This window comes from Hyaena hyaena, unplaced genomic scaffold, assembly GCF_003009895.1.
Source record: "Hyaena hyaena isolate Hyena2069 unplaced genomic scaffold, ASM300989v1 scaffold_783, whole genome shotgun sequence".
Lineage (NCBI taxonomy): Eukaryota > Metazoa > Chordata > Mammalia > Carnivora > Hyaenidae > Hyaena > Hyaena hyaena.
The window spans coordinates 792709-817132 of NW_024081416.1; the positions used below are offsets into that span (position 1 = coordinate 792709).

A 24424-nucleotide genomic window follows, 5' to 3' on the forward strand; every position below is an offset into this window, starting at 1 on the left:
TAATAAATATTTGTTGAGTGCAAATGGAACTGTAGATGCTAAGTTAAAAAAAAATCTTGTGCCGAAGATGCCACACACGAACCAATCCACGCCAAAAACATTCTGTTGGTATTTAAAAAACAGGAGACTCTTCATAATAAAATCATCAAGATTCAGTAAGAAAAAGTTCCTCTGAAGTTATTTTAAATTGAGGATCACACAACCCAGTGGCTACAACCTTAACTGAATAAAGAAGAAAGGATTTACTAACCTCTAAATCGTAATAGAAGGATAACATCCAGACAGAAAGATATGCTTTCCTAAAAACTAACCAAACCTGCTTTTCTCGTGATTTAAAAGGAGCTACAAAAGTCAGCTTTTCCCTGAAGACGCTGCACATGTATCGGAGCCAGTTCTGATGTCCAGGCCGCAAACCCGGCCACAGATGCACCCACTCGGCTCTAACCGTCGGCCATTCACTGGGGTCTCCTACAGGAAGCCGTTCTCGTGGTTTTTTTTCACAGTAAAGGGTCAATGTAAGTTCCCAGTAAACCACAAAGAGAACAATACTATGAGTATTAATTTAATATCTTAAGCAGTAGTAATTAGGGAAACCTTGGTCTTTTAGAAATATTTTTATACCGCAAGCTGGCCTGCTGTGCACAGCCCAGGGCCCACTGCAGGTGGTGGGTGCGGGCGGTCCCCCCAAGGACGCAGGAAGAGAGGTGTGCATATGTATATATTCAACATTCACTCCAAAATACAAAGGCAATTGAACTAGGGAACAAACATTAACACCCAGGCCCTGGCAACTGAAATGCTGAAAGATGAAACGGAAGGTACTGGAAATTCTGCGTCATCATCCAATAAAACAATGGCTGTGGAGCTTTCCAAATTTTCATATTTGTTGTGTATTTTATTCTAGAATTCAGAATTATAGTGATGCCAAGGCTTAATTTATATCGCTGACTCTTAAATCAGGGGCATCTTCCTTCCTATTTATGCTTCTGTGAATAAGGATAAAAACGTCCCCAAGGATGGAGAAAACACAAACTTTCTTAGAAGGCTGACCAACACCATCTCGTCAGAGTTGTTGTGAATCTTCCCGGCTCCAGAGCTTTCTCCAAACCACCCATTGTTCACTGTTTTTCACTCTTCATCTGTTTCCCCAAGAAGGGGCGTGTAACCCATGCTCTCCGGTCCACACGGTCATTTTTTATTGCTTCTTATAAATAAATGCCAATTGCATTTTTGTTGATTGTCAAGACAACTAGCACGTTTTTGGAAAACCTTAACATTCCCGGACTCCTGACTCCCCTTTCCTGAGAGTCCGCCCCCACCACAGAACACCCACTCCAGAGAGTGCAGGCAGCGGGTGAACCACGACTTCTTATTGTAGAAAAGCAACAGGTCAGTAACCAAGTGTCAGGAATGGATTTAGGATCCCAGGTTTTGGCTTCTAGATGGAGACTCTCACTTCCCACCAACTCCCAGGGGTGCAGTCCCGCCGCGCCCCCGCTGGTGGCGCAGGCCCCGAGGGAGGAGGGCGTGGCCGCCCCTCAGTGCTGCTTGCTGTGCACCGGGTACAGTAAGGTCATGTGCTCGGCCCCCTTGAAGGGCAGCTTCTCGCTGGAGTAGTGGTGCACCACGGCGGGGATGCTGCCGAAGACGGCGCTGGTCTGGTCCAGCGTGTACTTGCTGTCTTTGGTCTGGGCCACTATGATGTGGACACACCCTTGACTCGTCCTGAAACGGAACAAAATTGAGGAGACGTGCGTGAGCCGGCCAGAGTCACGGGCACACAGGGTCTGACTCATGCCCGGAGCTGTCACAGAGGCAAACAGAAGACGTGTCCTGCTCCCCAGGGGCTCTCGAGGCTTCGGGACCTCGGCTAGAGGTGGGTCATCCTTGGGCTGTTTGTCCGTAACACACAGGTCAGCAGGGACTGGACCAAAAAGACAAAAGGGAAAGAAAAAGCGCAGTCCCCCCTCCCCCGCCCAGTCCCCCAACTGCCACACTAGTGCTGAAGCCCAAGCAGGAGGCCACTAAGGTGAGGTCCCCACCGCGGGTCGAGGAAGGAAGGTTCCACCCCCCACCCCCCCGGGAAGTCTGTCCCTGGTTGAACATGAACATCATGACGGTCGGCACCGAGGGCTGGTCCCACTCCAGGGACACGGGTGGCGCTGTTCCCGCCACTGTGTGTCCGCTGGCCCGCGCGCTGCCAGGCCCGCCCGGCCCCTCTCCCTGCAGCCCGATTGTTCAAGCTGCAGGGGCTCCGCTTCCGCAGGAAGGAAGTGCTTTGGGCTCTGACAATGATCCTGCAGCCCTGGGCCTGCGCGGCCGCGAGAATTTCCATGACAGGAGCCCAGCCGGGCCAGAGTGACCGCTCTGTCACAGTCGGGGGGGAGGGGGGGACAGTGAGCGGCTCCTTCTTCCCCACGAGAAGCTGGTATCAAAACCACAGTTGGCATTGCGACATCAAGGGCCCTGATTTGTTAAAGTCTCAAACACCAGGAAATAAAACAGCTGGGCTGCCCGCTGGAAACTGTCCTTCCGGTCGGGGTCACTTCCCCGGGGCCCCGGGGGGCGGGGGGGCCACGTCACATCAGCTGTCGAGGCAGAAGCTGCCGAACGTGGGACAGTAAGAGGTGCTCACTGTCCTCCCAGACGCCGGTGCACCTGCCCAGCACCAGCCCCACGTCCCAGCCCGCGCGCCACCGCACCCCTGCGAACCACCTTCAAATCACACCGTTTCGGGGGAGTCACCCGCCCGCCCGTGACAGGAAAAGGCCGTCAGCCCCACCCCCACCCCCCGCCCTCCCAGCAGGGTGCTCGCGGCCTCGGTACTCACTTTAGTGCAATGGAGTACCTGCCGCTCCCCGACTCGCTGCTCCGCACCAGGTAGGCGGCCTCCCTGCAGGGATGCAGCCGGCTCTCGGCCTCGGCACGGGTGATGGCGCCGTGGAACCAGCTGTGAGGGGGCACAAATCAGATCCACACAGGGCCGCGCTCCATAAGATATTATGATTTAAGACAAAATTTTAAACGGTTTTACTTATTTTTGAGAGAGAGAGAGAGACTGAGTGCAAGCAGGGGAGGGGCAGAGAGAGAGGGAGACAGGATCCCAAGCAGCTCCAGGCTCCGAGCTGTCAGCACAGCTCATGAACCACGAGATCACGTCCTTAGCCGAAGTCAGACCCTTAACCGACTGAGCCCCCTGGACGCCCCCATAAAACACTACTTTTAATGCACTACCGCGGGGAGCTCCGTGGCCTGAACCAGATCCTGCTTCACACTCAGGAGAGACGAGATACAGGTTTGGGTAAACCTGGGTCGCAAAACTGATCAGGCATGAGAGGAGCTGATGGCGCTAGCGTCCCTGGGAAGTTGTCTACGCGGGAGAATGGAATTGAAACCCGGCCCCGGGATGCAGAGCGCTTTCCACGCTGCACAAATGCAACAGGCTTTAAAACAGGTTTTCATTAATAAGCCCCCCAACCACGTATGAGCAAAATAACCCTGCAAAGTGGGCCAACCCCCCCCCCCCCCCCCCCCCCCCCCCCCCCCCCCCCCCCCCCCCCCCCCCCCGCCACCGGGCTCCCTGCGGAGGTTCGTTCCCGCACGCGCTCCCGCAGGGGCCGAGGACACTCACGGCTGCTTCCCCAGCGGCAGGGCCGGGTCCACCTTCTCCCCCTCGCTGTGCTCGGGGGCGGCCGGCTTCAGGACCTTCGGGGTCCAGCTCTTCTGGCGGTGGTGCTGCCTCAGCGCGTCCTCCTTGACGGAAGGTCGCTCAGAGCCTTCAAACTGAACTGGAAAGAAGGCTCGTTTAACACGGAGGCCACAGCGGTGGCCCGAGTGGACGCCCACGAAGACACCGCCCTCCCTGCCGCGCCCCAGGAAGGAAGCCCCCTGCGCGAGAGCTGAAGCCCACCGCGGACAGCCCGGACGGTGGCCCGCGCTCGGCGTCCGGGGAGCCTCTGGCCCCGTCCAGCAGTTCTGGAACCCGCGGCCTCGAGGGCACGCCTAGCGCCTGCGCCTAAAACCTTTAGCTTCAGCACCTTTAGAATAAATGATACAGAGCATATCATTCTAGGAAACCAAATAAGCAGTTTTTACTCTGAAATAACAGAGAAATCAACCTGGAAGCAAACTGCGCAACGGTGCCCGGGAGGCCACCCCGCGGCCGCACGGAGCAGACGCGGGCGCGGCGCGCAGGGGCGGCGCGAGCAGAGCCGGCGGCGGCGGAAAGCAGGCCTAGCGGGGGAAGGCGTCCCCGACTTCTCTAAACCCGAGGAAAAGGCCGCGTCAGCCAGGCGGAGGGCGCCCCCCCAGGCCGGGCCCGGTCCTGCCGATTCCGCAGCGGGACGTCCACGGGCCCGAGGCGCGCAGGGGCGCACAGGCGCCACTGACGCCATTCGGTGCCCGGGGCCTCAGGCCTCCGGGGCTCCGCGTCGGCCTGGCCTTCAACCCCAGGAGGGGCTCCCAGCGCCCGGCGGGCGGCCCTCACCCGACAGCGCCCTGGCGATCTGCTCCCTCTTCCACTCCCAGGGCTGCTCGTACTCGGCCGCCGGCCTCTCGTCCCCTGCGGGCAGCCGGGCCCGCCGCTCCTCTGCCCTGGGAACGCCGTCCGTGGGCTCATACGGCGTGTCGTACAGCTGGGGGGGCTTCCCCAGGAGGTCCTTGGAGCCCCGTCTCTTGGCCGAGGTCTCCGACTTCGTGCTGGTGTCGCCCGCCTCGCAGGGACCGTCCAGCAGCTGCAGGGCCTTCACCAAAGGGTCCTTCGAGCCTCGGCGCCGGATTTCTGAAAGACAGCGTGCGTGAGGCCTTGACAGAAACGAGCGTGGCAGCCGGTAACCGAGGAACGCATTCCCTCCTCCCGCGTCCGGGGACGGGAACAGAGACCGTCTCCTGGGCCCGAAGCAAAGGGGCCGCTGCTCTCCGCACACCCGGGCCGGCCACCAGGGCCACCGACCAGGGGTCACCTGGTGACGGTGGCTCGGGGCCACGTGCAGCTGTGGCCCAGGGCCCACGGTGCCCACGCCCCCCGGAGGGCCGGGACCACAGTGTTTTAATAAAAGTCGGTGGGCGGCCACACCCCCCGCTCTGGGCTCAGGCCGCTGAGGAATGACACGCAGGCGCCCTGGACGGAGTTCCCGACTTCTGGGCAGTTTCACAGGGAGCGGCCCAGACACGGCCGCCAGCAGCGCGGGCCGGTGAGTAAACGCGACACAACGTCAGAGACGGCGCGCCCTGGGGCCTGCACCACGGCCCTGACACGGGCGCCGTGCTTTCCTGGCGTGACAGAAGGGAGCGCGAGTGTCCTGAGCAGCGGGCGCAGGGCGGGGACGCGTGGGACGCGCAGGCAGGAAGCTGGGCCCGGCGCACGCGGACAGACTCCACGAGGGACGGCGGCGGGTCCACTGACGGGGGGGTCACTCCCAGGGCCGGAGGCCGCCGGAGTGCAGACGGGGCGCGGGGGGGGCACAGACGGTGACTTCAAAGGGCAGAGGGGAGACGGGAGACAGCGGGGGCTGGACTGGGGGCCGCCCGGGCTCCAAACACACGTTTTATTTAGTTATTTTTAACATGTATTCATTTTTACATTTTTAAAAAATGTTTTATTTATTTTTGAGAGAGAGAGAAAGAGAGAGAGAGAGAGAGAGAGAGCGCGCGCGCGCAAGCAGGGGAGGGACAGAGAAGGACACAGAATCTGAAGCAGCTCCAGGCTCTGAGCCGTCAGCACAGAGCCCGACGCGGGGCTCGAACCCACGAACCGCGTGATCCTGACCTGAGCCGAAGTCGGAGGCTTAACCGACTGAGCCCCCCGGGCGCCCCCAAACACAAGGATAATAGTTCAGGTTGTTCTGGAAACAGTCCATCTTACATCTTTAGCAGAGATAACAACTATGTTTGTGTTTCACTGGAAGTTAAGCAGCAGCTACGGCCACGGAGGGAAGCAGCCGGGAGCGCCGGACCGAGCAGCTCGAGGTCCAGAGGCCTCGGCAGGCGGGGTCTGGCGGCCCGACCGCTGAGGTGGAAGGACCGTACGCTGCGGCTCTTCCCGCCGCGGCGCCGTCAGGGACCTTCCCGCGCGCCACCTCGGCCGCCCGCACCGGCTCAGGGCGCCGTACCGGCCGCGTGCGCAGGGCGAGCCGCTTGCGAGGCCTGGCGTCCCGGCGACTCCCCACGTGCGGAGACCTTCCCCGGGGCCCCTCCGTCCCGCCCGCCTCCCACGGGGTGGCCGCTAGGGCCGCGGGACCCCCACGCCGCCGCTCTGCTATTCCAGACGCGGTTACGGGGAAGAAGCCCCCCAACCCCGACTCTGTTTCTGGTTCAGGTAAGAGCGGGCTGGAGGGTTTTTTTAACAACAACGCTTCTCTAGAGCCAAGAAACGGGAAAGAGAAAACACAGCGGAACTCAAAGCACGAACCTAGAAACTGTAAGTCTCTGATCAAACCCCGGGCTGAACGGCAGTTTAGACAGGGACCCTGCCCCCGGCCCTCGACTCGACTCAGCCCTGCCCACAGGGAAATCTCCGTGTCTCCGCTGAAATTTCGTCAACAAGTAGGGTCTCGAATGAGGCCGGCAACTCGGCGCCGGAGCCCCTGGGGAGGGGGCCTTCCCGGGCCGGCCCGTGTCACCGTCACCTGCCACACGCTGTTTAATTAGGGGAAACAAGGGCCTGAGCGGCGGCCCCCGGAGGGAGTCACCTTCCATTCCGGCACCTGCTGCCCCCGCCTGAGGCGCCACGAAACAGAAACAACCGCGGGGCAGGGCGGCCTTCCAGCCCTGACGTGCAGGGCCGGCTCCGGGAGGAAACGGGCCTGAGAAGGAGGAAACGGCGAGAGGAAGCTACACCCCGGCCCTGCTGATAGAGGCCATTTACCTCGGGGACAACAGGCCGCGGGGTCTGGACAAGCCCCACCCGCCAGGCCCGGCTCAGGCCCAGGCCCTGCCTTCACAAGGCAGGTGGAGGTGGTGGCGAGCCGTCCTCTGTGCTCACACAGCTCCCGGGGGGGGGGGGGGGGGTGGCCGGCGAGCAGGGAGACCCAGGCCAGCCCCTTCCCACAGGGTGGCCCCAGGGCCCCGGCCTCGTCACCGTCACTCTGTGCCCCGAAGCTTTCTCACAGAACGATCACGACATTTCCGTAGCACACCTGCCCCCCGGCCCATTTCCCGATGCTTTCCCCTCAGAGAGGTTTCTGGGCACGGCTGTTATTAGTGCTCAAGCTTTTGATGTAAAATGATTTGCATATTTTCTTATCAAATAAATCTAAAAACCTGAACAAAAGCAGATACCATTGAGGAACTCTGAAATTTAAGTTTCACAAGTATAGACAAATTAGATAAAATCTATTTTTGTTTTTTTCCATAATGAAATTTTTAAAAATGTCTGTTCATTTTTGAGAGAGATAAAGAGAGAGAGCACGAGCAGGGGAGGGGCAGAGAGAGGAATCCGAAGCAGCTCCAGGCTCTGAGCTGTTAGCACAGACCCCGACGCGGGGCTCGAACTCGCGGAGCGCGAGACCATGACCTGAGCTGAAGTCGGACGCTTCACCGACTGGGCCCCCAGGCGCCCCTCCATAATGGATTTAACGGGCAGCCCAACAATGAGGTTCTCCTTCAGATTTGACTATTCAGGGGCTCCTGGCTGCCTCAGTTGGGGGAGTGAGGGGCTCTTGATCTCAGAGTCGTGAGTTCAAGCCCCAGGCCGGGCGCAGAACTAGGCAGACAGACAGACAGACGGATGCTGGCGAGTGCAGATGGAATGACCTGGCGCCTCTACTCTCCAGCTGGGCCACCAGACACATTGCTGAATGGTTCCAAGCTCTGGTGTCCTCACTGCCTGCCAGACTCCTAACACCACTGCACGGGGCTGCGGGCTTAGCCAGGGAACCGGAGGGCCGGGCACCAGTGCCAGAAGCAGTTCTCACACGGAACGGGGCCGTCTCCGTGACGAACACCCTTCCTGTGCTAAGGTGCCACTTGGTGGCTCGATCGCATCAGCTAAATTAGGTAGAGTATTTCTGCCAATTTCGTGGCTAAAACGCTCCTGCCGCTTTGGCGGAACAGAGAAAGGGCCACTGATAACCACCTTGTGTTCATAATCGTAGTTTTTTGAACAATCCTTTGGGTAAATCTCAGGGAGTATTTATAAACTTAGAGATTCTTAGTTTTTAGTGCTAAGAGCAGACTTCTGGGGGGTCCTGGCTAAGGAGAACACCCTGGCTTCTGCCCCCCGACACAGGCGGGCTTCTGAGTCTCCACCGCACGGCACGTAACACTTGGTGACGTGTTTTCTTGTCTGCTGGTGTCACGTCTGTCTGCCTCTTGGGTCGTGAGCTCAGTCCATAAGGACACGACCACGTGGGTCTCGTCCCCGGGGGCCGGGCGCCCGCAGACCGTGAGGTGCGTCCCGCCTCCTCAGGGGAACCAGCAAGGACAGGGGCTGGTGTCCTCCCTCTCCTGAAAAATGTGAAACTAAAGAAAAATCTCTATAACGTGTTTCCAGAAAAAGGAGACATTTCTGAGGGTGTGTGGGTCAGCCAAGCATACAAGGACCAAACAGAACAAAAGAGGCAGAAGGTTAAAAAAAAAAAAAAAAAAACACCCAGCAGCAAATCTTTTATTTCCAGCTTCCGATCAACTCACTTCCTGTTATTCTGTCCAGCTGTGGAGCCCACGGGGAGAATTAGAGACATGTTCTCCACGCCGAGAAGCTGTGTTCTGATACACATTTTAAATGAGATTTTAAAATTCATGGTTTTCTTAAGACAAAATAAGCTATTAATTCTTGAAAGTTAGTAATTTAAATGTATAATAAATTTGAATTTATTCTCCAACTGGATATATTAATCTAGTATTCCTGAATAAATGTATTCACATAAACTGTAAGACAGAGCCTGGCACTTAACACTTGCATATTAAATGCTGGTTATTATTATTATGTTTATTTCACATTGGACAATTCTGATTTTTCAATACAAACTTCTTTGTGAGTCTGAGCAGAAAGATGCCTCATTTATGTGTAAAAGTAAAAAAGAATTTTTTTAAATCTTTACATCGGAAGGATAGAGAGACCGAGCACAAGCAGGGGAGGGGCGGGGGGGGGGGGACACAGAATCCAAAGCAGCTCCAGGCTCCGAGCTGTCAGCACAGAGCCCGACGCGGGGCTCGAACCCACAAACCACGAGATCACGACCTGAGCCGAAGTCAGACTCTGGACCGACTGAGCCACCAAGAGCCCCAATTATGTGTAAAATTTAAAGTGCTTTTGCTCATCGTTTCAAATGTGTCCCGAGGCTGAGGCTGTGCGGGGTGGGAAGCCAACCACCCACTCTGGGGGAAGATGGGGACCCAGTTGCTGCTGTCTCTTTATTAAAGAGTCAGAATCTGGTTCTGTGAGAGGAAGAGGGCTGAGGTCCGAGCACAGTCCTGCGAGGGTCACGGAGAATCGAGGGGGGCACTTTCCTCCTATCAGGGTGGCCCCACAAATACAGAGCCGGGACAGGACGGATAAACTACCCATTCTGGTTAAAGAAAAAGGGAGGAATAAAAACCAAAAGACAGAAGAAAGACAAATCAAAATTAAACCTCTAAAAAAAATCTTTTCCCTCGATTTTATGTAAATCTCTTCCTCTAGTCCTTTCAAGCCTCTGATATTTTTTAAAATTCTGACTAAGTTCATTTTCACTTCCTTTCATTCACAGATTTCATCAGAGGACGCAGTCCGTGACCTGCGGGGTCGCAGCCCGGCCAGGGTGCGCCCTCCGCAGGCGCGGCCTTATCTCGGCAAGCAGGCAAACAGGACGCGGCGCCCCTTTCCTGCGCAGCTCGGGGCCATCCTGCAGCCTGTCCTGACCCGTCCAGGGTGCTGCTTCCCCGCGCTCCCTCCCCCGGGCCCGGGCGCCACGCCTGGCGACCCGGTCCCGCCCCAGGCACCAAAGGCCCAACCGAGGGTGCCTGGGAGTCAGCGCTTAGAGACGCACTTTTCGTTACCGATTAAAGAACATTTAAGGGAAGACAGAGTGAATACGTTACGCACTCTAAATTTCACAAATAAATCTAAACAACTAGTTCATATTATTTCTAGGTATCATTCCCGGGAACGTAAGACAACCGTGAATAAAAGGGCAAGCGGGGCGGGGAGGGCGCGGGCGGCGCTGCCCCACGCGCGGAGCAGGGGGCTCTGCTGCCCCTGCGCTCACACCAGGGCTGGGGGTCAAGTTCGGCTCCAACAGCGCAGAGCTCGGGGAGAAACCGCTCCTCTGCTGTGACACAGACGATCGTGTCACGTCCGTGTTTCCTAACAGCGCGAAATCCTTCAGGCGTGTCCCTGGGAGTTTGCCGACCCCCCTCGCAAGTGTCAAAGAGGCCAAGAAATGCATGCGAACAAGCTCAGCGCTGACGGTCGCGTCCTGAGCACATCTGCAAACTCACAAGTGTCATTTCGCACAGAATTTAAAAAATATTAAAGACCTTGCAAACCCTAAAGCCGGAAGATACAAAACCATAAAGACAGTTGATGAGATATTTTGGCCTTATTTGGGGTTCTGATTTGTTCCTTCTGGTCAGAAGACCCGACCGAACTGCGTCGCGTCTCTGCCCCAAACACGGGCAGGCGGCTCTCACCTGCAGAGCGTGAGCCGCAGCCCGACCGCCCTCGGCCCACAGACCTGTTATCATCTGCTGCGCGTCGTACGGCTCCATGTACCCGTCGTTCTCGCCCACTCTCTCTGCGTCCCTCTGACCCTTTGTCCGCGTGGCATCGTAAGGATCAGCGTAGTCTTCCAAAATGATGACCTTAAAGGAACCAGAGAGGAGATGGCCAGGGGTGATCACCAACCGGGCGGCCATGGACCGAGACGGTTACGGAAAATCCGCAGAGTCAGAACGACCTCCCACCAGCTCCGGACGGATCTGGTCGTGCTGGGTCGTGTCGCACGTGGGCCACCCTGACACCTGTCCTGGGGGTGCAACTGGCAACTGGACAGCGGCGGCTGATGGAACTGCCCCCGCCCCCCCACCCCCCCTGTAAGTCAGCCGGTCGCCCGTGAGCGCTGGGTGTCCACCCGCACCGCGAGGCGCCGTGACGGAACCGAGCCTGTGTCCCGTCCCCCAGCGATCTGGAACCCTCCAACGAGAAGGCTTCAGAGGCCTGAGGAACAGTCAGCCCTGAAGAGCACTGGGGAGGTCTGGGTTCAGCAGCTCACAGGCACACCGGTGTCGCCAAGAGGCAGTCAGAGTTTCGGTCCCTACTTGGTGGGGAGCAGCATCTAGTCCCCCCAACACAGAAAGGCCGCCTGCTAGGCCCCCCCGGGGCAGAAGCAGTTTCGGGGGGGGGCAAAAAGCACAGCCCCTGCCCCGTTATCAGTGCGGCTCCACGGTAAACAGCCGGGAGAGCATAACTGCTCACTCCAGCAGAGCAAGAGGAGTCAGAACCGGGGGGCCCCAGGCCCGCTACCGACTCAGACGGCGTCAGAGCTCGCGGACAAGCATGGCCGCAGCCGGCGGGGAGACGGGGGCGGGGGGCACCTGAGCCACAGGACACCCAGTCGTGGTGCCTGAGCAGCCACTGCAGAGCCAGGAGCCGCGTTCCGGGAAGAGAGGCCCACGGGACGCTGCCCTCGCTGTGAGGCGGTCGAGGCGCTGCCGTGGTCACCCTTCCACGGGGTCCCCCTTCCACGGGGTCCCCACCCGGTGGCCCTCCCGCATCTGCGGAACGAGTGGGGGGACAGGGCCTGGAGCAGACACACTGGGCCCAGGCTCTGCTCGCACTGCGCCCGCCGGGGAGGAAGGTCAAGTTCCCACAGGAGGGAGTGACAGCCTGGGCTGGGGGTGAGCTCTTCCCTCCTTGTTCACACAGAAGAGTCGGTTTAAAAAACAGACAAAACCCCAACTCGCCTCTGTGAGAATGGAGGGGGCCTGCTGGCGGGGTGGGCGCCCCGAAGCCCTCGGGGTGGGAGAGGCAGGAAACACCTTCCCTGCTGGGCTGTGATTTCCTCCAGGGCATTTCCTGGCCCCACGCGACGCACGTCCCCCGAATGAACGAAAGGGCTACAATTTGGGGTGCGGGGTGGGGTGCACTGCGGCTGAAACTTCCCAGGCAGCAGAGGGGCTGCGGGGTGCGGTCAGCCGGGACCCCAGGCTCTGAAACCCGGACCTGCGGGGGGGAGGGGCTCGAGGCGTAAGTCTAGCCTGGCCGACCCCCGAGATCACAATCAGCCCCGTTTTCAAGGGGCTCAAGTTCAGCAAAGCAGGAAGGTCTCCGATTACGCCCCCAAACTGACAAAATTTCACGGAGACCACATTTCCGCAAAGTTCCCTCCCCTGAGAACGAAGGTTTTGTCAAGATGGGAAAAAGCCCGTAACGACCGTGAGCGGCCCCGACGCGGCCCCGACGCGGCCCCCGCCTCCGCCGTCTCACCGGGTCCTGCGGCCGCGCGGCGCGGCCGGTGCGCAGCGCGGGGCCCGGGGAGGCGGGGGAGGAGGACGCGGAGGACGAGGTGCTGCCCCCCCCGCCGCCGCCCTTCTTCTCCTGCGCGTCCACCTTGATGAGGCGGCTGATGTAGGTGCCGCACCCCGCGCTCCGGCCCGCGCCCCGGGGCGGCTCGTCCTCGGCGGCCCGCGAGTTCTTGCGGCCCTTGCCCGCGGCGGCCTGGAGGAGGCCCTGCAGGCTGTCCCGGGGCGGCCGGCCGTCCCTGGGGGCGCCGCCGCCCGCGCGGCCGCTCCCCAGCTCCGCCGCCGAGTTCTTGCGGCCCTTGCCCGGGGCCGGCGCGGCGCCGCCCGCCTCGGAGTTCTTGCGCAGTCGGCCGCCGCCGCCACCGGGCCGGGCGCGCTCGGACGCCGTCTTCAGGTTCAGCGGGAACTCCTTGAACCACCGCGCCGCCATGGGGGGGGCCCGCGGGGCAAGCGGCCGAGGGGTTCGGCGCTCGCACGGAAGGGCGCCTGGGGTCGCGGCCGCCGCATTCCCCGGGGCTGCTCTCCGTTCCCAGCCGGCCGGCGCGCGGCCCGGCGGGGCGCGGCGGGGACCCGGGGCCGGGCTCTGCGGGGCGGCGGGCGCCCCTGCTCTCCCCCCGCAGCACCCCGCGGCGGGACTGCCCTGCCCACCCTCACCGGGGCCACACGGGACGGCGCCGCGACCGACCCGGGACGGACGACGGGCCGCCCTCCCCCGGCGCGCCCCTCCCTCGGCGGCCGGCGCCTCCCGCCCAGATCCGCCGGGGTCGGCGCCTGCGCCGCGGGCGGGGGAAAGGGGGCGCACGTGCCGGCCCGGGGCCCCCGCGCCGAGCAGCCCCCGCCCTGCGCCGCGAGCCGCCGACCGCCGGGGGGGGGGGGCCGGGGGGCTGCCGAGCGGGGCCTCCCTCCCCCGGCGCCCGCGCCGACCCCCTCCCTTCCGGCCCCGCCCCGCCGGCCGCTGGGGGTGGGGTGGGGGGCGAGGGGGCGGAGCGCGCAGCCGGGGCGCGGCGGCAGGTGGACGCGCGGGGCCGGGGCAGGTGCGGCGTGGTGGGCGGCGGGCGGAAGCCGCACCCCCATTTTCCCCCCGGGGGTGGCGGGGCGCGCGGTCACCCCCGGGGCAGTCGCCCGCTCGAGCCGGCGCGTCTGCGGAAGTAGCGGCGGGGGGTGTGCAGACCCCGAGGCGCGTCGCGGTCCTGGGGGCCCTGCGAGCTCCCTCCGGTTGGAAGGAATTTGGGGCACGACACGTCCGGCGGGAAAGTGAACTTGCTGCAGAGGCGGCGCCCTGCGCCCTCGCGGGGGGCCGGGGGGGGCCGCGGGGGTCGTGACCGGGAGGCCGAAGCCGCTGGCCACTGCCAGCCTTTCTCGGACGCGTCTGGCGACCTCGTACGAAACGGCGTTACCGCGGTCTAACTGACGCAACACGAAATTCACCGGTTTCGAGTGCACGGCCCGAGGCGCGGCCTCCGCGGGCTCATCTCCGGGCGTTTCTCCGGTTCGGAAGGAGGTCTCGCCCGTTAGCGGCCCGCCCTGCGGCCGCCGGTTCTGTGCCTCGTTCTGGACGCTTCCTGGACCGGGAACAGCGCGGCCCCCCGCCCGTCGCCGCGGCCCCCCCGCGTCACCCTGGGTTTGACCCTCGTCCACACGGCGGCGTTTATCACACTCAGGCCCTCGTGCTGCCGGACGCGGTTCCGCCGCGTGTACACAGCGGCTCGACGTGCATCCCATCCGCTCCTCATCTCACCGTTTGCACTCGGGGGCGCCGCGAACGAGTCTTCGTGCGGACGTAGGTTTGAGTTTGTGTTGAGCGGAGAACCCGGGGATTGTGGGGCACCCGGACTTTGAGGAGCCCCCATGTTAACGTGGGGCGTCAGTTCTCGCCCCTGCCGGTGAGGTGGGGTTACAGCGCTTGGGGCTGGTAGGTCATAGCCTCGACTTGCGCTTCCCTGGTGGGGGGAGGCCAGGGGTCTTCAGGGGCTTCCTGCCATTTCTGTGTCTTTGGAGAAATGTCTATCAGATTGCCCACTTTTTAGTTGGTTTATTAGATCTTTCGTTATTGAGTTGCATGAGTTCTTTATATGTGCTTTGTCTTAAAAAACAAACACACACCTTTTTATTTTATTTTATTTTTTTAATGTTTTATTTATTTCTAGGAGAGAGAGAGAGACAGCGTGAGCGCAGGGGAGGGTCAGAGAGAGAGGGAGTCACAGACTCTGAAACAGGCTCCAGGCTCTGAGCTGGCAGTCAGCACAGAGCCCGACGCGGGGCTCGAACCCACAAACCGCGAGATCATGACCTGAGCGAGATCATGACCTGAGCGAAAGTCGGACGCTTAACCGACTAAGCCACCCAGGCGCCCCTTTTTTTTTTTTATTAAATTTTTTTTTAATGTTTTATTTCTAGGAGAGAGAGAGACAAACACCCACCTTTTTAAAAGCTGCTTTTTGAGAGAGAGAGAGAGAGAGAGAGCATGAGCAGGGGAGGGGCACAGAGAGAGGGAGACAGAATCTGAAGCAGCTCCAGGCTCCGAGCTGCCAGCACAGAGCCCAGTGTGGGGCTTGAACCCACAAACTGGGAGATCATGACCTGAGTGGAAGTCAGACGCTTAACCAAGCAGGCGCCCTTTCCTCTTTGTATTTTCGAATGCGGAAATAAGACCCTATTGCAGACCATGACTTTGGAGTTCTGTGGTCTAGATTCAAAAAGCAGGCTTTTCCATTTATGAGCAGAGGTCATGTGGTCTTGGACGCATTGCCAGCTTGTCCCGTTTGGGCGCCAGGGGCCGCCTGCACCGTGGGGAGTGATGCCTTGCTTTTAGAGCCCCTGTGAGGGTTAAGTGAGAACCCACAGCTCAGCAGAGCGGCCAGCAGACCCTACAGGTATCTTCGGAGGATTTAGGGTGGGCCTCGGCTTGAGAGTGGGGGTGCTGGCCCTTTTCAGCCCACAGACTTTTCCAGGGATTCCCGGGAAATTAGCCGTAGCCCTGACTGCGCCCATAAACCTCTCTATTCGTCCATACTTGCATCTTCTAATTATCTGTTTGTAGTTCGGTTTCACATTCATTGCAGTTGACCCACAGCTGGGGACGATTTGGAGGAGTTCCCATTTTCTTCCAAAATTTAATGTTTAAATTTGTTTCTCCTAAAATTAAAAAAAAAAATCCCTTTCAGGTGACTTTGACAGTTTTTTTTTAAATTTTTAACATTTATTTATTATTGAGAAACAAAGAGAGAGCATGAGCAGGGGAGGGGCAGAGAGAAGCAGAGACACAAAATCCAGAGCAGCTCCAGGCTCCAAGCTGTCAACACAGATCCCGACAAGGGGCTCAAACTCACAAACTGAGATCACGACCTGAGCTGAAGTCGGTCGCTTAACGGACTGAGCCACTCGGACGCCCTGACAGTCTTCTTATCTGTAGGGAAAGAGCCCAGTCTTTAGAGCCATAGACCCGAGCTCCCCCAGTATCTTTTATAATCTGCCTTTTCCATCCGTCAGATGGGAAAGTAATCCTGCACGAAGCCCTGGGAACGCCAAGGAAGTGCGCACAGCAGGGTGGCTGCTCTTAACGGCGCTGGCGCCTTGGTGCTTTGCGGCATCATCCGCCCTGGGGACCCACCGCAGCAGTGTGTTGATTCCCATTTGACAGATTAACCGCCCCCAGGGTCCCTGCGCTGGGCGCCCTTCCGTGGCTCTGTGGCAGGGGGGCCACTGCGCACGGAGGGGTGTGATTTCAGGAGGGATCGGTTTCCTGTTGGCTGTCGTATCAGATTACCTCTTTTTTGGTGGCTGAACCCAAGCTACGGCTCTGTGGTCCTGAGGTCCAGCGCGGTCAGCTGAGCGGAAGTCAGGTGTGGGCGCCCCGCTCTGCCTGGAGGACCCGGGGAGAGCCGTCCGCCGGCCTCCCCAGCGTTGGAGGGGCCGGCCGAGGCCTCCCTGCTCTGCTTCGCTTTAATCTGCAGTCACATCTCTTCACCCACCCACTGCTGGTCCCCCTTGGCCTCTCCAGGGCCCCTCCGACTGCAGGGGGCCCCTAGTCGTCTATTTTAAGATCAGCTGATGAGCAATTCCAGTTGTTTGTCACAGGACCCAGCAGGTTCCGAGGGGTGACAGTGGGGTTTATAAGGAGAAACACGTATTTGGTTTTTGTCCTGTTCCTGGCACGGAAAATCCCGTGGAATTTCCTGGGCTAAGAACCACAAAGGTGTCTTTTCTTATGGTAACGAGGTGGCCGGGAAGGCCGCTGGGTGCCTGGGGAAGGGGTTGGAACCGCCAGGCCCACCCACCTGCCCAGCCTCCAGGGAGGCTCAGTCCATCCCCAGCGGACGGTGAGCTGAGCAGCCAAGCCTGTGACGAAGCCTCCACAAACCCCCTCCACAAACCCCCTCCACAAACCCCCTCCACAAACCCCCGGATGACAGGGCTCGGGGCTGGTGAACACGCAGGGGTTTGGGGAGAATGGAGCTCCGGGGAGGCCCGGGGCCCCTGTGCCCCTTCCCACACGCATTGCTTTTTTTTTCTTGAAGATTTTTTTAAAGTTTATTTTTGGGGCACCTGGGGGGCTCAGTCGGTTGGGCGTCCGACTTCGGCTCAGGTCATGATCTCAAGGTTCATGAGTTCAAGCCCCGCCTGGGGCTCTGTGCTGACAGCTCGGAGCCTGGAGCCTGTTTTGGATTCCGCGTCTCCCTCTCTCTCTGCCCCTCCCCTGCTCATGCTGTCTTTCTCTCTCTTTCTCAAAAATAAAAAGAACATTAAAAAAAAATTTTAAAGTTTATTTATTTTTGAGAAAGAGACAGAATGAGCAGGGGAAGGGCAGGGAGAGAGGGGGACAGAGGATCCAGAGCGGCTCCAGGCTCTGTGCGGACAGCGGAAAGCCCGACACGGGGCTGGAGCTCACGAACTGTGAGATCATGACCTGAGCCCAAGTCGGACGCCCAACCCACAGCCCCCCGGGCGCCCTCCGCGTGTACTTCACGCTCTGCGTCTCTTCACCTGCCTCTCCCGGACCTCCGTCCTTTCACCACCAGTCTGTACGCCAGGAAGGAAAGTGCTGCTCTGTGTCCATGAGTCGCTGTAGCAAATGAAGCACCCAAGGAGGGGGTCATGGGAACCTCCAGTCTATAGCTGGTCAGTCAGAAGCACGGGGAACAGCCTGGACGTGCCTGTGACTGGCGTCTGAATTTGGGGGCATGGGGGGTGGGATGCTGAGACCCGCGTGTGGCGGGTCCTGGAGCAGCGGTGACGTCTCGGCCTCTGCGGAAGCGCGTGCGAGGAATGGGGCGCTAGGGGAGCAGGGGCCTCCTGGTGAGCCCGCCTGGGGGCCGGTGGTGCCGGGACCCCCATCCCTGACCTGGGTCCTGGTATCCGACTCCGTGTTTGCTCGGGCCTGAAACGCGGGGGCCATCTCCTCCCTCGCCCCCATCGGCGGCCGGGCCGCTGCAGATCCCGCCATGGGTCCCTGGCCGCTGCCGCCACGCAGACCTGCCATCGCTGTGTCCCCGCGGCTCCTGGCTCCGTGCTTCTTCCTTCCCCCTTCCTTCCGTGCCACCCTCCACCCTCTCCACGGCCCGCCCGGCAGGCAGAGGACCCCGGGGGCCACAGGGCAGTCCCGGCGATTTCTTAGCGCGGCACCTCTCCCCCCTCCCCTCCCTCCCTCCCCTCCCTCCCACTCCCTCCCCTCCCCCCCTTTCCCTGCCCCCTTCTTTCCCCTCGTCTCCCCCCACCTCTGCACTGCCCACACGCCAGCCTGGGGGGCAGGGGCTGCTCTCTGCCGGGTCCGGTGCAGCCACCCTCCTGCCCTGCACCCCTTCCCCCTCCTCGGTGCCTCGGTAGTTCTGGGGCTCAGCTGCTGCTCCTGGGGCGCGCCCCCCCCCCCGAGCACAGCTGCCCGGAAGGCAGTCCTGTCCACACGACGTGGCATCGCCTGTGTCTGCCGGGGGCTTGAGTGCGACAGAGGCGTTTATTATTCACGAGGGGAGGACTTTTGAGGGGTGTCCCTTGCCACCTGCTCTGACCCCCTAACTCCTCCTCGCTTGCACCTCTGTGTGCTGTTTCTCCGTAGGGTTCCAGAAAAGAGAGACGGAGGCGCACGTCGGCAGCCTTCCTCCGGACGTGGTCTGTCCGTCCACCGCGGCTTATCCTTGCCCCCCATGTGCCTCAGCATCTTGCCGGTGACCAGTGTCCCCGGTGCTGAGGGACAGTGCAGGTGTGTGCGTGACGCGCCCAAGCACCTCCTCCCCCCTCCATCTGCCATGGACGTGGCCAGTTGGGGCCCAGAAAGTTCTGTCCTGCGCGCCCTCCTGGTCCCAGGCGACCTTGGGTGGGGGTCACCCGGGCTGCGGCTCTGGAGGGAGGGGGCTCGCCAGGGCGTAAGCGCCGGCCCTCGGGTCCCAGGGATTTTGAAGCGAACCGTCCGGTCAGCAGGCTGTGCGCGTGGGGAAGAGAACGTTAACCGTGGCGTTTGACCCCAGGGATCGCACGGTCCGTGGGGGGCGGCCAGCCTGAGACAACCACGAGCGCCAGCCGTCCCTGAAATCTGTACCGGGGGCATCGCAGGCACAGACGGGCGGAAAATGAAGTGTGATTTCGCAGTTAATTTGCCCCTGGCCTTTTTGTTTTGAGCATTTGTATTTTGCACATTATGTAGAATAACGGGTCCGAGACTCTGGCTGCTTAAACGTCCGTGACCTTGCTCTTGCTCTCGCACTCAGCTCCGTCTGGGATGAGGGATGGGAGAAGCTAACCGCCTGGGGGCCCGGCCGCCCGGGTTTGCCCGTCTGCACGGCTCCTCGGCGCGCAAACTCTCCAGTGTCTGCCCCGTTGAGCCGCTTACAGTACGTTAACCGTGGGGAACGCTCCGGAAGTAGGGCAGCTGCTGCCCTGGGTGCTTCTGTCACAGTCGCGGAACAACTCCAGGCGGGGGGTGGCGGATGAGGGAGCCGGAGGTCCCGTCCCTCAGCTGAGAATTGAATGCGTGTCCCGTTGCCCCCAGAGACCAGACCACGAAACCAGTAAGATACGTAACTGACTCGTCAGATAAAAGGCGGATCTATTACGTTTTTATCTGGCAAAGAGAAGAACGCGGTACTGGAGCATCGAGTGGGTCAAGTTCAAGGCCTTCATAGTCACTGAAATCAGAGTCCGTCAGGGGCGGGCGGGGGTTCTTGGCGCCTGACCCGGCCATGGGACCATCCCCTCCTTCCTGGAGGCTGGTGCCACCTGCTGCTTGAAATGAAATGGGCTTGGCGCCCCTGAAGCCCCTCCCCAGCGGTCCAGGGCCTGGGGTCCCGGCCTTGCCGTCCTACGTGGTGGCCCAGGAGACCATGGTCCTGGTCCCCTCCCAGGAAGGCAGTAGTCTTCCGCACAGCGCTTTCTGTCAACTTACACACTCGGCGCAGCCCCAAAGGAGAGGAAACTCGAGCTAAAGAAGTAGGGTTTTATATTTTATATTTTATTTTTATTTTTGTATTTAAGTTATCTCCACACCCACCATGGGACTCGAACCCACAACCCAGAAATCAAGAGTCATACGCTCCTCTGAGTGAGCCAGCCAGGTACCCTGCAGAAGTAGGATTTTAAGGAGAAGTTGGGTTTTTTTTTAATGTTTGTTTATTTTTTAGAGAGGGACAGAGAGAGAGAGAGAGATGGGATGCAAGTGGGGGAGGGGCAGAGAGAGAGGGAGACACAAAATCCGAAGCAGCTCCAGGCTCCGAGCTGTCAGCACAGAGCCCGACGCGGGGCTCGAACCCATGAACTGTGAGATGAGACCTGAGCCGAAGTCGGACAGTAACCAACTGAGCCGCCCGGGCGCCCTGTCCCCTCACTCGTTTTCTGAGCCTCTTGCTGAGAATACAGGTCACCCACACAAAGCCAAATGGATTAAAAACCTTCAAGAGCCGCTGTTTCCTACGTGGTTCACTCTGAAATACCACTCCCCACCGAGGGGACCCGGCCTGGAGCCGTGATGCGGAGGAGCAGGCAGCCTTGGGCTTCGGGGGGCCGGACGGGACGGGAGGTTGTCCGGGGCAGGGTGCGCGCTCCCTGGAGCTGCACGCCCACCTGTTTGCACGGGAAGCGTGTGGTGTTCGAGGCCTGGGGGTGGGAGGCTGTACGGAACGTGGACCATCCGTGAGAATCGGGTGAGGTGGTAGCTGGGGTTTGTCACCCCTTTTCCCGCACACGCTTGAAAGTTTCCAAGTCAAGTAAGGAGAACACGATGTAGCACAGGGGAGGCCCGTGGGATGAAGACCGGACACTCTGAGCACCAAAAATACAAATGACTGGTTAAAACGCACCGATGGCAGGGCCCCTGGCTGGCTCCATCGGTGGAGCGTCCGAGTCTTGATTCCGGCTCAGCTGAGGATCTCAGTCCGTGAGATCGAGCCCCGTGTCGGGCTCTGCTCTGACAGCACAGAGCCTACTTGGGATCCTCTCGCCCCCCACCCCCCTGCTTTTCTCTCGAATAACAAAAAACAAGCAAACCCTCCCTGATGGTAACAAAGCAATAATTTGTAAGGATACCTGAGGAAAGGAGAAGGAAATAAAATCCAGTGGACAAAATTGAAAGTGGAAAGACAATAATTCATTAATATAAAACTTGGTCATTAAAGGGAACAAATAAGTGCCCTGCTTTTCCAACACAATTGCTGTTTTAAGCCACATTCTAGCTGGTAAATGCAGAAGAAATCATAGGATTGGAAAATCATCATTTTGTAAACCACAATAAAATGCCTGTTTCAGACTGTGGTAAACTCCTTGGGTAAAATATAAAAAAAAAAAAACTTTTTTAATGGTTATTTTTGAGAGACAGAAAGACAGAGCACTAGTTGGAAAAGGGCAGAGAGAGGGAAACACAGAATCTAAAGCAGCTCCAGGCTCCGAGCTGTCAGCACAGAGCCCAATGCGAGGCTCGAACCCACGAACCATGAGATCATGACCTGAGCCAAAGTTGGACACTTAACCAACAGAGCCTCCCAGGTGCCCCTCGTTTATTTGTTTTTGAGAGAGAGCGAGTGAGCATGCGGGGGGGGGGGGGCGCAGAATGAGAGAGGGAGACAGAATCTGGAGCAGGCTTTGCGAGGTCGGCACAGAGCCCGATGCAAGGCTTGAGATCTGACCGGAGCCCAGGCTGGGTGCTTACTGAATGAGCCCCAGGCGCCTCCTTGGTGAGATACTGATGGCTCTTTCACGGTGGAGGGACTGGGCTGTCACCATCTGAACTTGCTGATTAATTTAGCGTCACTAAAAGTGAAAACCAGATGGGGCGCCTGGGTGGCTTAGTCGGTTAAGCGTCCGACTTTCGCTTAGGTCATGATATCGCAGTTCGTGGGTTCGAGCCCCGCGTCGGGCTCTGTGCTGACTGCCAGCTCGGAGCCTGGAGACTGTTTCAGTCTGTGACTCCCTCTCTCTCTGACCCTCCCCTGCTCACGCTCTCTCTCTCTCTCCTAGAAATAAATAAAAAAATACTATTAAAAAAAAGTGAGAACCAGATGTGTAAGCCCCAGTGTGGTTGAAGATCACACCGTCTGTAGAGTGTTCTAGGCAAAAATAGCACGTATCTGAACTCAGTCGTGAACTTCCAGTCTAAGGGAAAGAGGGGGCTCAGGAGATGGGGCTCATGCTGCCCCTGGCCGCAGCACCCCTGTAAGGACGCCGACCTGCCTCCAAACACAGGGGAGTGGGGAGGGGAGGGGTCTGGGGCAGACCTTCAGATACTTAAGAGAAATGACGAGCAAATACAATGAGGAGACATTTGGGGGCGCCTGGGGGGCTCCGTTGGTTAAGCGTCCGAATTCGGCTCAGGTCATGATCTCATGGCTTGTGGGTTCAAGCCCCACGTCGGGCTCCGTGCTGACAGCTCAGAGCCTGGAGCTGCTTCAGATTCTGTGTCTCCCTCTCTCTCTGACCCTCTCCTGCTCACACTGTCTCTATGTCTCTCTCAAAAATAAATAAAACATTTAAAAAAAAATTTTTTTAATGAGACATTTGGACAAAACCACAAAAAGATTTAAAATGAAATATTTGGTGAAATTTGCCCATTACTTGATAATAAAAAGTTATCCTTAATTTTTTTAGTTTGATAGCGGCATCTATTTGCATAAGAAAATGCCCTTTTCTGGGAGCACACACGGTATTGGGGGGACGGATGTGGTGCTCCAACGAGTGGGGGTGCGGGTGGGGGACCTGCTCGGGCAAGAGGCGGTGCTTCCGGAGACGTGTGATGGGTTGTGGGGCTTTGTCATGCTCTCTTGCTCCGTGTCTTTGGAATATTTTGTTACGAAGAGTTGAACGTCTGCAGAATCTGAGCGCTGTCATGTCACTTGCTGCCTCGCGCTGACCCGAGTCCCCTCTGCCCCCCTGGGTCGCCACGGCCTCCTCCTGTTCCTCTTCCGCGCTGGTCCCCTCAGCCACAGCGGCCTGTACGTCAGGAGGTGCTGACACTGCTTTGCTCCGCTGCCTCCCTCTTGTTTAGGAAGCGTCCACGCCCCCGAGCCCCCCCCCCCCCCCCCGGCCCCTGCCCGGAGCTGGTCCCCTGCAGCCCTGGGCCTGCACCTCCTTCCCGTCCCTTGCTCCATGTCAGCCTCCCTGGCCTCCTTGCTAGACCTTGACCCTGCCCCAGGATCTTTGCACTTGCTGCCCACCCCCCCCCCCACTTTAGCGTGTTCTTTGTTCAGGTGTCGGTCTCTCAGAGGGCCTGCCTGGCCACACCGCCTAGCCCTGTGTCCCTTCACTCCTGTCCCCTCCCTGACTGTGTGTTTCCTTAATGTTTGTCACTTACAAATTCACCAGACACGTTACTCAGTCGTTCTCTTGAGAAAAGCCCCAGGCTATGGAAACCAACTTGACAATAAACTATTTGTAAAAAAAAAAGAAAAAGAAAAAGAAAAAAGAAAAAAGAAAAGCCCCAGGAGAGAGGGGTTTTGTGCGCTCTGTTTGCAGCACCTGAAACGTGTGATGGGGTCAACGGTGCTACGGATTTGGGTGTGGGGACAGCAAGCACTGGCGCTCCACTGCCTGCCATCCAGGGAGGAGGCGGGTCCCCAGCGAGGAGGCGGGTCCCCAGCAGGAGAGAGGAGCTGATTTCGCATCCAAGGCCTTGAGAAGGCGAGAGAAGCGGGGTCTAGAGCAAGGGCAGGTCTCCCCAGTGGGGCGCACGCGGTGCAGGGAGGTGACGGTGTGGGGCCGGCCGGGTGTGGCGTTCCCTTCTCTGTTCCCAGTGAAATAGGAACCTGGGCGGCCAGCCGGGTGGGGGGGGGGGGCAGCAGAATCCAGGGAGGGCGGGGGGGGGGGTCTGTGGGGTCACGGCCCTGGGGGTGCGGTGGAGGCTGTGGGCCCAGGGGTGCAGGGCGCGGGCCAGGAAGGCGCATCTGGAGGCGGTGTGGCCACTCACGAGGACGGGGCGCAGGCGGTGGGGACGCTGGCGGTCCCTCGTGTGTGTGTGTCTGTGTCTGTGGCTTTTGTCCTCGACACACTCATAACCACCGTCAGCGTCCGCACGCGCACACAGCTCGTACGGGACGGAATTGCTGGTACGAAACCTGTCCATTCTGTGTTCTGTGGTTCAAGCTCATATTTTTCCAGTGTTTTCTGCCGTAACCAGAGCTGCAGGGGACTGGCCTGAATGTGTCCACGCGTGTCTCCAGGACGTGTGCGGGTGCGGGATCGGGGCCACCCACACACGCGGCGTCAGCAGGAGGGAAGCTGGTGCACCTCCCTCCCCCGCGGCCTCAGCGGAGACCCTCCCCGCCGCCGTCCCGCGTGCTCTGATCACCAGGGATTTCCCGTGAAGGTCACGGCATCACCTTCCACCTGTTTGGTGAAAAGTCCATGGTCAGGGGCGCCTGGGTGGCTTAGTCGGTTAAGCGTCCGACTTTCGCTTAGGTCATGATCTCGCGGTTCGTGGGTTCGAGCCCCGCGTCGGGCTCTGTGCTGACTGCCAGCTCAGAGCCTGGAGCCTGCTTCAGTCTGTGACTCCCTCTCTCTCTGACCCTCC

The 24424-nt window shown here is 59.4% G+C and overlaps 1 protein-coding gene across 3 annotated transcripts; it reads right to left on the bottom strand.

The window, feature by feature from the left end:
- On the bottom strand, positions 1-13114 carry SHE (Src homology 2 domain containing E). 3 transcript variants are annotated; one of them, XM_039219002.1, is made up of 6 exons: positions 12407-13114; positions 10656-10782; positions 4487-4780; positions 3632-3788; positions 2831-2950; positions 1-1725 (listed from the first exon to the last, which is right to left on the bottom strand). In XM_039219002.1, exons 1-6 carry the CDS (start codon positions 12869-12871, stop codon positions 1539-1541), a joined length of 1350 nt encoding a protein of 449 aa, XP_039074933.1. In that variant the 5' UTR covers positions 12872-13114; the 3' UTR covers positions 1-1538. The 3 variants fall into 3 exon arrangements, with proteins under 3 accessions (XP_039074933.1, XP_039074931.1, XP_039074932.1); XM_039219000.1 differs by having other exon boundaries at positions 12530-12961; XM_039219001.1 differs by lacking the exon at positions 1-1725 and adding an exon at positions 1737-1924 and having other exon boundaries at positions 12407-12961.
- Positions 13115-24424: the final 11310 nt, after the last annotated feature.

What these genes read in the sequence shown, in the direction of transcription:
- SHE (XM_039219002.1), bottom strand. Translation starts at nt 12,871, where the DNA reads ATGGCGGCGCGGTGGTTCAAGGAGTTCCCGCTGAACCTGAAGACGGCG. An exon ending in CCGCGCGGCCGCAGGACCCG is followed by an intron (nt 10,783 to 12,406) that starts GTGAGACGGCGG and finishes GGTTCCTTTAAG; the next exon opens with GTCATCATTTTGGAAGACTA. An exon ending in GATCGCCAGGGCGCTGTCGG is followed by an intron (nt 3,789 to 4,486) that starts GTGAGGGCCGCC and finishes CCTTCTTTCCAG; the next exon opens with TTCAGTTTGAAGGCTCTGAG.